At 47.1% G+C, this 14,625-nt stretch overlaps 1 protein-coding gene across 1 annotated transcript in view; it reads right to left on the minus strand.

The window, feature by feature from the left end:
- KPNA4 (karyopherin subunit alpha 4) overlaps positions 1-14,625 on the minus strand; it is a 67,205-nt gene that overhangs the window by 23,995 nt on the left and 28,585 nt on the right. The window contains exons 4-7 of the mRNA XM_082249524.1: positions 14,222-14,251; positions 14,069-14,121; positions 13,889-13,984; positions 13,721-13,806 (exon numbers count right to left, since the gene is read on the minus strand). Of these exons, the coding sequence (XP_082105650.1) occupies positions 13,721-13,806; positions 13,889-13,984; positions 14,069-14,121; positions 14,222-14,251 (265 nt within the window). The remainder of the gene's footprint in view (positions 1-13,720; positions 13,807-13,888; positions 13,985-14,068; positions 14,122-14,221; positions 14,252-14,625) is intronic.

A 14,625-nucleotide genomic window follows, 5' to 3' on the forward strand; every position in this document is an offset into this window, starting at 1 on the left:
GGTCCCTCCAGTCCTCACCTTCAGTATTTCATGAGACCCGTAGGACATTCTGTAAAACATACATAATATATATATATATATATATATATATATATATATATATATATATATATATATATATATATATATATATATATATATATATATATATATATATATATATATATAACACATGTCATACATTATACCAGATAAACCGGGTGGGAATCCTGCTGTCCTGGAAGACTACTAGAAAAGGAGTTACCAGTAAGTATAACTCAGCTTTTCTCAAAAACGTCTTCCAGGACAGCCCATGAGACGATGAGCAAGAAACTTACCAGTCTAGGGAGGGACTACTGTCTGGAGCACCTTTCGACCAAATGCCTGTTCCTGAGAAGAGAGGAGGTCCAGGCGATAATGTCTAACAAAGGTCGAAAAGTTAGACCAGGTAGCTGCCTTACAGATCTGGTCTGGTGAGGCACCGGCCCTTTCAGCCCAAGACGTGGACAAAGCTCTAGTAGAGTGTGCATTAATGAAAGGTGGAGTCACCTTCTTCACCAGATAGGCTTCTGCGATGGCCTGTTTTATCCATCTTGCTAAAGTGGCCTTAGAAGCTTTTTCCCCCTTTATGGGAGCCGGAAAACTGTATAAATAAAGTATCACTTTTCCTGAAGGTTTTAGTCACCTCCAGGTATCTCAGAAGGGCTCTTCTGACATCTAAACAACTTAATTCTTTTTCCTTATCGTTATTTGGGAAATTACAAAAGGTAGGAAGAACTATGTCCTGAGTCCTATGAAAGGAAGAAACTATTTTGGGCAAAAACCCTGGATCTGTTTTTAGCACAATCCTGTCATCAAAAATCATGAGAAAAGGTTCTCTGATTGAGAGAGCCTGTAGTTCGCTTACCCTTCTAGCTGAAGTAATAGCTACTAAAAATAAAGTTTTTAGGGTGAGCAATTTTTCTGACAAATCTTCCAAGGGTTCAAATGGACTGGTCACCAAAACCTGAAGTACCAAGGATAGATTCCAAGCTGGACACGTTTTTATCACGGTCGGCTTTGTCCGGGCAATTGCTCTGAAAAAAGTATTTACATTTGGGTCTTCTCTAAGGGAAAACTGAAGAAAGACACTAAGGGTGGCAGCCTGTACCTTTAAGGTTCCCAGGGAGAGACCTTTGTCTATGCCCTCTTGAAAGAATTCTAAGATAGTTGGTATATATCTGGAGAATGTCTCTGATTCTCCATCCAAAAATGAAATTTCTTCCAAATTTTAGCATACATCTTTCTTGTGACTGGCTTTCGACAGCTGGTTAATGTTTGGATTACTCTGTCTGAGAACCCCTGAGAGCCTAGTATCTGTTCCTCAGATACCAGGCCGTCAGGTTTAGGGTCCTGAGGTATGGATGGACCACCGGACCTTGTGTCAATAGGTCCGGTCTCCAGGGTAAGACCATTGGAGGTTTTGCCGCTAGAGCCTGAAGGCGTGCAAACCATGGCCTTTTGGGCCAGTACGGGGCTATCAGGATATTCTCTGTGTCTTCCTGGATGAATTTCTGAAGGACCTGTGGGATCAATCTGACCGGAGGGAATGCGTAACAGAGCTTGACTTTCCAGGGGTAGACAAAGGCGTCGATGCCTAATGCCTGATCCCCCAGAGTTATGGAGAAAAACCTGTTTTCCTGTTTGCCTGGGCAGCAAATAGGTCCACTACTGGAAGACCCCATGAGGTTGTGATATTTGCAAATACCTCTGGGCTGAGGGACCAATTGTCCCGATTCACCTGGTGGCGGCTGAGATGGTCTGCTAGACAGTTCTGCGTCCCCTTCAGGTGGATAGCCGAGATGGATGTTAGATTCCGTTGGGCCCAGATCTTCTGTGCTATGGATTGTAGACCCTGACTTCGAGTACCTCCCTGTTTGTTCAGGTACGCCACAGTTGCTATATTGTCTGACCGAATTTGTAGATGGCTTCCCTCTACATCTACCTGAAAAAATTCTAAGGCCTTTTGGACCGCCATAAGTTCCTTTTGGTTTGATGAAGTTTTTATCTGTGATGGGGACCATGTTCCCTGCGCCCATTTGTTCTGCAGATATGCCCCCCAATCCGGAAGCGCTTGCATCCGTGGTGATCCTCTGTGACACCTGGATGGTCCAGCCTAGCCCTTTTGATAGGTGAAGAGAGGATCTCCACCACCAAAGAGTTCTTTTTATATTGGTGGGAATCTTTACTTTTTGTTCCAAGGAACTTGGCCGTCCGTCCCAACTCTTTAGTAAGAATTTTTGGAGTGGACGTTGCTGGAATCGTGCCCAGGGGACTGCTGGGAAACAGGAGGTCATCAAGCCTATTACCCTTGTAATGTCCCTCAAAGAGACCCATAAATTGGTCTGTAAGGAGGCTACCATCTGGTCCATCTTCCCTATCTTGGACTGAGGGAGAAAGATCATCTGACCCAGAGAGGAAATCTCGTATCCGAGGTAAGTTACTCTCTGCGAGGGTATTAGGCAGGATTTTTGCCTGCTGATGATCCAGCCTAGGGAAGTCAGAAATTCCTGAACTTTTAGGAGGAGGTCTGCCTTCAGTTTCTGGTATGATTCTGCCACTACCAGGATGTCGTCCAAGTAGGGGGTGATCATGATGGACCTTAGGTCTTAGTGGGGCTAGTGCCTCCCCCAGGATCTTGGTAAAGATCCGTGGGGCTGAGGATAACCCGAAGGGTAGTGCCTGGAATTGGAAGTGTTTGACTTCTAGTCCTATCCTTACTGCCAGTCTCAGGAACTTCTGGTAGGATTTGTGTATCGGGATGTGAAAATACGCATCTTTTAGATCCAGGGTTGCCATGTAACACCCTGGATACAATAGGTTCCCTATGGAGTATATTGATTCCATGCGAAAGTGTTTGTATGCGATTGAGAGGTTCAGATTGCGTAAGTTCAGGATCAACCGATGACTTCCTGAAGGTTTTCGTATCACGAAGATGTGAGAATAAAACCCTGTTCCCTGTTCTTCCTTGGGGACTGGGATTATCACCTGTTGATCAAATAGGTCCCCTAATTGAAGACTCAGGGCGGTGGCCTTGGCTGGATCCCTGGGCAGACTTGTAATCAGGGTTCATTCTGGAGGTTGGAGACAAAACTCCAGTTTGTGTAGTAATTCCCCTCCACTGTGGGAGGAAGGCCCTTAATCTCCCTCCCACTTTGAGAAGGGAGTCATTGGGGCTTGTTGGGGCGTTGGAGGGTTAAACAAGATGTTACCCCTCCCCCTACCTTTATGCCCAGTCCAGTGCTTCTTGAAAGTTTGCTGAGTTTCGTTAGATCTCTGCTGTTTGCCCCTGCCACGAAAATTCTTTGGGGCATAGGGGTACTTTTTCTTTTCTGGAAATCCCTTCTTTTTATCTGCTGTGCGCTCCAGAGCCTCTGTTAGGCCTGGGCCAAAGAGGTGGTCGCCTGTGAAGGGAAGACCACAGAGGCGTGACTTGGAAGTGAGATCCCCTGACCATGTCTTGAGCCATAGGCTTCGTCTGGCTGTGTTAGCCAATGCTGAGGTTCTTGCTGCCATTCTTACAGCCTCAGCTGAAGAATCCGCTAAGAATCCTACTGCCTGAAACAAGAGTGGAAAAGACTTTATAATCTGTTCTCTTGATGTTCCGGCAGATAAGTGCGTTTGGATCTGAGATAGCCATAACTCTAGGTGTCTGGCTATGCAGGTGGATGCCAGGGCAGGTTTTAAACTCATAATGGAGGCTTCCCAAACCCTACGTAATGTGGTGTCAGTTTTCTTATCCATAGGGTCCTTTAGTGACCCTGAATCCTCAAATGCCAAGTCAGTTCCCTTGGATATTCTGGAAAGAGAAGCATCCAATTTGGGGATTTTGTTCCAGGGCTGCTCCTTACTGTCATCAAATGGATACCTTCTTTTCAAGTTTCTGGGAAAGAAAGGTTTCTTATCAGGTGAATTCCATTCCTGTTTAATTGTATCCAACAGGGAGCTATGCACAGGGAGCACTCTAGCTTGTTTCTTATGACTGGCGTACATAAGGTCATGCTTAGAGAGCTGCACTTTCTCCTCCTCAATTTCTAAAGTGACATATACTGCTTTGAGTAGGTCATCCACATCCTCCAAGCTCAGTTTGAAATTGGAGTTACCGTAAGAATTACTTTCTTTAGGTTCCTCCCCTGACCCTGATCCCTCCACAGAGGAGTGGGAAGACTCTGATTCTTCCTCCTCAAAGCCTTGTGATGGCTTGGTCAGGGATTTGAACTGAGGTGGGGATCTGGGTTGGTGCCTGCATTTTTTCCATGAGAGTTCTAAATGAACTGAAAGTGTTTGTCAGTTCATCTCTCACTGAGGACAGCATCCTCTGGGTAGAGACCGTAGGGTCATCTCTGACCAGATTTTCTATGCATGCACGGCACACTGTTTTATTCCAAGAGGAACTTAATTTTGCTCCGCATACGGCACATTTCTTTTTGGGGGGCTGAGGTTGGATTTTGTCCTGAGCCTTGGTCTAAAAGATGGGAAACAAAAATACAGTTTTTTAATTTAGGGATTTGTGCCCCCCTCCTCCCGCTTTTCCCCTTCCACCTCGTGGAAATGGTGCTCTTTTTACCCTTACAGACAGAGGAAGGGAAGGAAAAAAAAAACGGAGTTCCTAACAGGTATCTGCAAATAGGGTATACATATCCCCCTTGCTTACCTGAGAGGTGCCGATGCCAGAGCCGACTTCTGCCGCCTGTGCGGTTGCTGCCGTGGGGTCCATCGCTCTGTATGGTGGTCCCAGCAACTGCTGTTTCACCTAACATCGGTCGCCCATTTGTCTTCTCTGTTCGCGCCTCCGGAAACTGGAACGAGGGTTTCCTGGCGCCCGCGGATGTCGTCACTGCGCCGGAAGTAACACTGTCACTTCCTGTGAGGCCAGAGTGGACGCGCCTGAGTTCCGCCCCCTCCGTTTTTGGCGCCAACTTCAAATTTCTTCTAAGTCGGCGGGTCACGGGTACACAGCACTGCTGCTCCAAGGACCCGGCCGAAAATGGAGCGGACTCCCCAGCGTTCCACCAGACAACATCCGTGGTCCTGCTGGGTGGCCAAGAGAACAGGAGACAGCGGTCAGCCCCTATTGCGGCACTTAAGGGGTACCGCTATGGGCAAGAGGAGATGCATTCTTTCCAAGTCTTTCCGTGGACAGTCCAGGAGACCGGGAGCTTCAGTTCCAGGAACATGTTACCCCCTGTCCGGAGGAAACACTAAATACTGAAGGTGAGGACTGAAGGGACCGCCATTTAAATTTTGGAATGTGTTTCCTGTCCCTGGGGGAGGAGCCCTAAGGTCTCATGGGCTGTCCTGGAAGACGTTTGAGAAATAGGCACTAGGCAGGGAAGAAGAAAATAAAAAAAAAAAAAAAAAACTTAACCACACCCATGGGGCTGTCCCTGCAGGCATTACCCCACACACTGCTTCAGACTGCACTTTGGTTGCAAGCAGAGTTTAGAAGACAAACCACCCCAGACACACAAAAGAGGGGTGGGCACCGAGTCGGTCGATGAACTTCAGAGAAAAGGATTTAACAGTAAGTTCTTTCAAAAATCCAATTTTCTCTTATCGTTCATCAACAGACGCAGCTCCATATCTTCATTCTGGATATAGTCATAGTAGACGCAGCTAATCCCTTACGGACGTCCCTTGGTAAGGACAAAAAGAGCATCTGATTTTCTAAAAGATTCAGTGGCCTCCTGGTAAACCCTGATCACCCGAACCACATCGAAACAATGCAAAGCAATTTCCTTAGAATGCTTAGGTTTGGGACAGAGTGAAGGCAATGAAAGCAGAGAAATCTCACAAAAGTTAACAAAAGGAGGCTTTTGAAGAACAGATTGAGATGCCACGGAGGTAGCGGGGACCGTCTCGGAGGAGCCATATGGTGCACTCCCTGAATAAACGTACGAATCAAGTCAGGCGTGGCTAACGGGCGTTGGAAATATATAGCCAAGGCTGACAGTTGGCCTTCGATAGTGCCCAAAGCCAACCGCTGTTCAACCCCTTTCTTTCATCAAGGCTGACACTTGGCCTTTGATAGTGCCCAAAGCCAACCGCTGTTCAACCCCTTTCTTTCATGAGACTGCCAGCATGCTCTGTGAAAACTAAGTAAAACTAATCTGCACAGGAAAAAGGAACGAACAGCCTGTGTCTTTGCTAGAGTAAAAGTGCCATGCCGCTTGTCTGTCCAGTGATCGTGGACCACAGGAAAATGGCCGCCCCATGCATTCCTACGGGGAATAGAAAATGCCTGCCCATGTAATACAATAGGATAAAGAAAACATTGATTCACAGCAAAATGGCGGCCCCCACGGCATGCCATGCAGTCTCCAAGACCCCCAAAAGGGGCCCCAGAACATGGAGGCATCAGAGGATCCCTAGGAAGTGACCGCACTAGAATCAAACACCCCCATCAAAAAAAAAAAAAAAAAAAGTGCCACAGCAGCTGCAATTATTTCCACCCCCCAAGGTAGGAACCTGCACAGGGTAGAGAAAACAAACTGAGGGGTTTTGGCCTAGTCCTCCCGAGAGGCCAGTGGAACCGAGGGAGCCCAGAGGGTCCGACCATTACAGTTGATAGGGTCCAAATCCGCCCCGAGACTGCTAGAGGTTTTGGGGGCACAGTTACTCAGCATACTACGATACCAGGTTGGCGCCACTCCGAAACAGATATCCTCCCACCTGGGATGGGGGTGCTGTCAGCCAGGGGGTATGCCACGCCTCAGGGCGTTCCAGGATGATTGTGTCCCAGCGAGATAGTTCACTCGCAGGCTCGTCCCCATCCTTCGAGGCACTGTCGTGGCGAGGTCTAGTTCTGGACTAGAACCTGCTCACACTCACTGGCCAGGCTGGGAGACCTTATGGATCTAGATTATCCAGTCAAAATGAAAGCCGGCTGTTGCTTGTAGTTCTCCAGGAACTAACTAGTGGAGGAAAAAAAAAAACCAAAAAAAAAACAAACAAATATAAATTCCCCATTTACAGCTAAGGCCGAGCTAGGTCCTATTCCTAAACTAGGCAGAAACAAACATCAATCCGAAGCAGAGTGTGTGGGGTTATGCCTGCAGGGACAGCCTCATGGGCGTAGTAAAGTTTTTTCCTGCCTAGTGCGTATTCCTGATTGGAGGAGCATAACCCATTGGTAATGAAGATAAGGAGCTGCGTCTGTTGATGAACGATAGAGAAAGTCTCCTTGGTGTAGAGATGCCACTGCCCTGCGAATGGACTCCATTCAAAACCTCGGTTCCCGCACAAAGCAGTTCAGAGCCTCGAGGTCCAGGATTGGATGTACTATGCCTTCTTTCCTGGGCACAGTGAACAGGTTTGAACAGAACCCCTGAAAGCGTTCCCGAGAAGGAAACTGAACAATCACACCGTGCGACAGTAGATCTTGTACTGCCTCTCGTAGATCCATAACCGGTCTGGAGATAGGCATAGATTGTACAGAAAGAACCTGTCTGATGGTAGAGACCAGAATACGATCTTGTAACCCGATCGGATCAGTTAGTGGACCCAATTGTCTTGAATCAAGGAAGTCCACGGTTCAGGAAAGAAGCAAAGACGTCACCCCCCCCACCCCAGATATGGGTGAGGGCATCCCTTCATGCAGACGGGGATTTGTCTGCAGATCTGGATTGGCCTGTTCTCTGCTTACCCGACCAGGTCGTCTTGGACCCCCCAGAAGACCTAAATGGCTTAGATCCTTTCTACTGTGTGCTGGAGGCATGAAAGGGCTGCCTGTGGGCTGCGAAATAAGGCCCCCAGTCTTACGCGGTGGCTTGCCCTTGGTGGACTGAGGAAGAAGAGTACTCTTCCCGGAGTCCTTTGGTTCCTCATTTGATGAGTTAATCAAACTGTCTCCAGGAAAGGGGAGATCTGATAGAGCCTTTGAGGCCTGATCTGCAGACCAGCTTTTTAGCCACACCATGCATCTAATAGTCAACCCCACCGCGGACACTGGCTACAAGGGGGGCCGCATCTAATATTGTAGGTATAAGCAGGGCTTGGACCATCTGGTCCGTTACCTCTGAGGCCTGGAGAGAGCTGTTCTGTTTCCAAGTCACTTTTTAGTAAGTTTGCCTATTCCGTTATGGTCTGGGACACCAGAGTGATCACGAAGATTGGTTTAAGTATTTAGCCCGCTATCACGTGTAAATGGCAGGAAAGAGACTCAATCTGTCTATCCACACTCCACTCCTCGACCGGGACCACAGTAGATTTGTTCAGTCTGGAAACCGGATTGGTCCACCTTCGGTGGTACGGTCTATCTTGCGGACATTGCATCCGCACGTGGGTAGCGCCTTTTGAAACGCTTTGGCACCACTAACATCTGTTTAATGCGCCCCCACTGTTCATTGACAATTTTGTCAAAAAGTACCGGACAAGGGAAAACCTTGCCCGACTTCTGGGATTGGAGTGTGCCAAATGACACCTGCGTCCCTGACGCTGCAGAATTATCTGCCATTTTTAAAGTTTCCCGCACTGACACTAAGTGCCTCCACCAGCGTGCTTTCCCACGTGGCTACAGGAGGATATGTCGTCCTCGCATTCGAGTGCGATGACAGATACCTCAGGGTAACCTGCGTCTGTAGCGGCCATAACTACCTCAGAATCTGAGGATACGGGAGAGGCAGGGGAGGGCAGAGTTACTGAAAAGTAATAACCGCCAGCAGAGATATAAACCAGAAAAAACAGCAGAAAATCCCCCAGAAGTGCTATACTGTACCCACACTGCCAGCTCAATCTGTGTGCCAGGAGAAGGAAATGATGTCACGCCACTAGAGGCAGAACATAGTTCTGAGCCACAAGAAAATGGTTGCCAATGTAAGTCTATGGGGGAGGCTCCGAGAAAATGGCCGCTGAGCACATTGAGGAAACATATTGCCCACACTAAAGATGGCGCCCGAAGGGTGCCAAAGCATTACAGGAAATGGCTGCTGCCCTCACAATGAGGCCAAACAGCCTGACCACACCTGAAATGGCGGCCCCATAGGTTTTACACCGATTGCGGCCCCCACAAGCATGTCTGTACCCCCAAAACGTTGCACAAGCAACACAGGGACCCTCGCAAACCCCCCACACCACGGCAGAACCGCTATAGCGCCCCCGCTGGGACCGGGAAGGGACACAGGAACCGTACTGACAGACATGAGGGGGATATCACAGACTCCACATAGACTGCCATCCCCATAACAGAAGCCCCACATACACCCCCTCCGACAGATAATGCCATAGACAGAGGGGTAGCATGGTACTCACCATCCAGCGAAACGTGGGTACCGCTGACAGGAAGCCTCCCACTCTGGGTGGGGGTGCCGCCAGCCGAACAGGAAGCTAGCAGCACACCGCGTACCGCAGTTCAGACATCCTAACAAAGTAGCCACTTTGCAGGCTTGTCCCTGAGGACAGGGACAGGTCGTTTGCGAGGCCTGGGCGTACGCAAAGCCTGCTAAAGCTCGATGGCAGGCTGGGATTCCGTAAGGCTCTAGGATAACCAGTGCGATTTCCAGCTCCGCAAACGCTGTAGTCTTCCGAAGTCTGACTAAGCGCAGGAACAAATAAAAAGCCATCAGTGAAAAGAAAAACACTTTCAGAAATAAAAAATAGGAAGAAAGGCTGAGACTGCAGCCCCAGCCAAGGGAAACCTGCCTACTCCTAACTAGGCAAAAGACAAAACTGAATTGGGAATGCTGCTAGCAGGGGGGTATTGGACCAGAGGGACAGCCCCCTGTAGGTGTGTCTATACAAGGTTTTGTGAATGCTTTCTAACAAACTCTTCTGCCTAGCTTACTCCTGTGGATAAGACCAATACCCCAGTAGTGAAGACTGAGTGGGCGGCGACTGTCAGAGGACGTAAGAGAAAAAGGATTTTACAGTAAGACAAAAATCCAGTTCTCTATCGTTCATTGATGAACACAGCTCCATATCTTCTTGATCCTTGGGACGTCCCAAAGCAGTGTCAACCTGAGAGGTGGGAAGAACACAGCAATAAACATACTTCCCAAAGGCTAAACGTAGCCAACAGGGTAAAACTGGAGCTCACCTGACAAAAAAGTACACCCTCAAAGAGTGCTAATCCTCTCCCAACAGCGGCTTGCAGAACCTTGCCAGGTGGCCGTCTTGCAAACCTGCACCACTGACGCCTGATGATGGAAGGCCCAAGAGGCACTAAGCGCCCACGTAAATTGCACCTTAACAGGGAAAGGAGGAGCTTGACACTTGGTGGAATACGTCTGCACCACAGTCTGCCTGATCCATTTGGAAATGGTTGCAGCAGACGCGGCCAGCCCCTTACAGGGTCCACCCATAAGGACAAACATTTAATCAGATTTACGGAACGTCACCGTCACCGCCAGGTACACCTTGATTGCCTTACATTCTTTGGATTTGGTTAGGTCAATCTCTTTAGGATGCTTAAGACAATGCAAAACAATGTCTATTTAAATGGAAACCAGAGATGACCTTAGGAAGGAATGACTGGCAGGAACGAAGCACCACTTTATCTCCGTGCACCACTGAGTAAGGTGAACCACAAGACAAGCTGCCAGCTCCAACACCCTCTGTGCAGAAAAAAAAAAACACCAAGGCTACCTTCTGGGACAATATAAGCAGAGGAATCTCGCGAATATGTTCCAACGGCAGTTACTGAAGAACCGACAGCACCAAGTTGGGATCTCACGAGGACAATGGAGACTGTACTGGGGAACCCAAGTGGCCAAACCCCTGAACAAAGGTGCGAACCACAGAAGCTTAGCCAAAGGACGATGAAAGCAAATCGCCAGGTCCGAACCTTGCCCTTCATGCTACCCGAGGCCAGATGCTGCTCAACACCTCAGGGGAAGCCAAACTTGAGTCACTGAAAAGGAGCAGGGATGAACCCCAAGAGATTCACATCCCCAAAGTAGGCTCTTCAAACGAGATGGTAAATCTACATAAAAGTAGATTTACTAGCTTGCAGCAGTGTGGAAATCACTGATTCAGACAACCCTCTAGGATTCAGCACCTGGCTTCCGACAGCCAAGTCGTTAAAGCTAGCAACTATAAAGCAAGGTGGAAGATTGGCCCTTTAGCCAACATATCCTTATTAAGAGGAAGTCTCCAAGGAGCACTGATGACCAACCGAATCAGATCTGCATACCAAGACCGGCAAGGCTAGTCTGGAGCCACTAGGATGGTCGTAATCCCTTCTGCCTCTAGCCTACGCAGGGATCTTGGCAGAAGTTGTAGAAGAGGAAAGATGTATATCAGACGATACCGGCCCCATAAGAGCCACCAGTGCGTCTGGTGTCCGCCAGTGGATCCCGAGACCGTGCCACTAACGCAGGCAGCTCCCTGTTGGGACAAGATGCCAACAGGACCAACTCAGGAGTTGCCCACCACAGACACAACTGATGAAAAACACCTCCAGAGGAAATGTCCAGTATATCGATCGGTAGTCTGGATTCTTCCAGGAGTCCAGACCCCCTAGGCACAATCAGTTTAAAAAAGGCCACCCCACTTGGACAGGCTGGCATCCATGTTGACCACTGTCCAGTACAGGGGGGAAGGAAGGTTTACAGGGGGAAGGAAGATTTACAGGGGGAAGGAAGATTTACTCTGTCGAAGCGCCGGAGACAGAAGCAACTGAACCATGGTCCCTCACGTATCCCGTCTCAACAGGATCAGATTGTCTCGAGACTGGATTCTTGCCCCACATGGCAAGAATCTCTTTGCAGAGGGGTCTCATGTGGACAGATTTTGGAACTCATTCCATGGAGTTCAGAACAGACCCAGATAGTCCAACTTGGTGGACGGAGCCAGAGCCAACACCTGGAAAGACCCACCATGACTAGAGGGGCTAGGGGGATTGAGGGCAACCCAGGGGTCCGACCAGCCCAGGGAGGGGCACACGTCCATCCCGAAAGACCACCAAGGGAGAGTGGGGACACTACTTAAAACACCATGGAACTGGGTGGGCACCATTTCCGGTAGACCACCACACCCATCTTGGAATGGGGTTGCTGCAGGCCAGAGGCACGCTGCGAGACAGGTCGTGACCAGGGCTACGCGTCCTCGCAAGGTGTTTAACTTGCCAGCCCACATCCAGTGGGGATATGTCAGGGCAACCTAGCGCGGAGATAAGGCCGCTGGCCAGACTGGGAAGATAGTAAGGATCTAGGATATCCAGTGAATCGCCCAGTCCGGCAGTTGATTGTAGTTCTCACAGGAACAGAAAAAACTGTTGAAAAAAGGAAAAAAGTGGCAGGACCAGAGATCCCAGCAAGGAACTAGGTCCTTACTCCTGACTTGGCAGAAAAAAAAAAAAAAAAAACTGAAGACCTAACTGCAGGAAGTGGTAGTATACTTTCTGGGACTGCCCTATAGGCGCAGTTAAACTTTTTTCCACCTTGGTTCCTACTTGTGAAGAGGGCAGCATAACCCAAGGGTCAAGAAGATCTAGAGCTGTGTCAGTCAAAACGAAAGCGAAAAACACAAATTTCACCACATGCTGTTGGCTGCATCAATGGATGAGTCCAGTAGCGATGAACTCTGGTTCCTCACCCAATTTTCTACAACTTTGGCGCCTTACCAACATCAGGAGCATTTCCTCACACATGCTCATGGTGGGATCCATAGTAAAACACAAAAAAATTAAACAGCCATCTATAAGCACACTGCTGCTGCTCTCTCTTTTCACAGAATGGCTTAAATAGTTGTTTTTCATGCTTTGTGGGCATTGGGGGGGGGGGGGGGGGTGGTGCTTCTAACCTCATACGCTCATAACTGCTGCTAAACTCGTATAAACTCAGCATGTAAAAAAAAAAAAAAAAAAAAAAAAAATTTTTCACCGGTCGGTTTCCAGCGTTCAGAAGGTTTTCAACTGCCCTATGTACATGAGCCCTTAAAGTTTTTTCCCCCCAGCATATTTTTATACTCTAACTGAAGGTGAACTCAAGCTCTAAGGCTACATTTACAGTAGTAGCAGTAAACATTTTACTGACCTTTTTACACTTTTTTTGTTTAACAAACATTTCAGCGTATTGATCAGTAAATACTTGCATAAAACTGTCTTACCCCACCCTAAATACCTGCATCTGGCATACATATGCTCACAGATGCAGATTTTTGGATTGTGTGTTATGGATCTGCATACAGTGCATGTTTTTTCTCTACCCGTGTAAATGTTTCCATTGAAAACTTTGTAGCTGCGCTCAAATCCATAAAAAAAAAAAAAAAAAAAAAAAGTATGTATATACACTACACACACACACTTGTAAAACGCCCCCCCTTTGCATGGCTGTGTGAATGAGGCCTTCTAAGCCGCTACATCAAGCCATTGTTCACCTTTGGAATAAAGGTTTTAGATACATAAAATCTGATTATTTTAAGTACCCCATCAGTGGTAAATTGTTTGTCTAAAACTTCTAAAAGCTTGCTCTATTGACAAACAGATTTACTGGCTAGATCATCCAGTGAAAAAAGAAAGCAAGCCTATAAAAAAAAACAAAAAAAAAACAACAAACCCCTAAATGCAGCCAAATCAACAAATGTTTTCTGTTGCTTTTACTGCAGGGATAAAGTAAATGTGACCAAAGCCTTGCTTGGTGAGAACACAATGGTAAAAATTTAAAGCTAAAACATCAATTTAAAAATCAGCCTGAAATTCACACAGGACAACAAAGCAAAAAACACTAATTTTTCTTTTATCCAATATATATATATATATACTGACGTGATTGAACCACCGCTTGCGTTTGTTCAGATGTTCCTGAAGCAATGTTTGTAAGAGCCCAAGCAGCTTCAAACTGGAGAGAAGGGCTAAAGAGAGAAAGATGGGCAATGAGCAACTAAACCTAGGTATGTTCAAATATTATGAAACTTGTGAACACCACAAACTTACTTGTCATCTCTTTCCAGACAGTGAACCAATATTGGTAAAATCCCTGATTTAATTAAATCATCAATCGGTGGATTTCGATCACTGGACAAGAGTTTCCTGTAAAAAACAAACAATTTTTAAGTATAGGTAATTTACAGCAAAAGGTGCCTGTTTTGGCCTTTATATTAAATTACGTTTTACCTTGCAGCCTGGACAGCACTAAGTTGAATTCCTTGGTGGTCACTAGATGCATTCTGTAACAAGAGGAGACCGTTAAATAGAAGAAAAAAAAAAAAAAGAAAAAAAAAGAAGAAGGTCAAGCAACGAGAACGCCACACTCAAGCAACATAATACCTGCACAATTGCTTCCAAAGATGTGTTTTGCTAAAGAAAAAAACAAAAAGCACAGATCAGTCCTACTGTACTATGCTACAAAAGAGTAGTGTAAACATAAAAGACCTACAACACCGTAAACATTTTTACACACCTTTTAGTAGGGATGTGTTAACAGTTTTTCCAGCGCGAGTACAAGTACTGATACTTTTCCTCAACTACTCGCCAAGATCAATTACAAATAACAAATTTTTAGTGCGGTGCAATTTGAGCCCATACAAAATAAATTGGCTTAAACATTGCAAAGAATCATGTGATTTGATTTGAACAGAAATGCGGTGTGATTCCTGTCCGAATCACATGTGGTTTACCGCACTGCTCCTGTGTGAACCCAGGCGGAAGTACCTGACAAGCCTTGGTTCACA

This window comes from Pelophylax lessonae (genome assembly GCF_965119305.1).
Source record: "Pelophylax lessonae genome assembly, chromosome: 3".
In the NCBI taxonomy this organism is placed as follows: domain Eukaryota; kingdom Metazoa; phylum Chordata; class Amphibia; order Anura; family Ranidae; genus Pelophylax; species Pelophylax lessonae.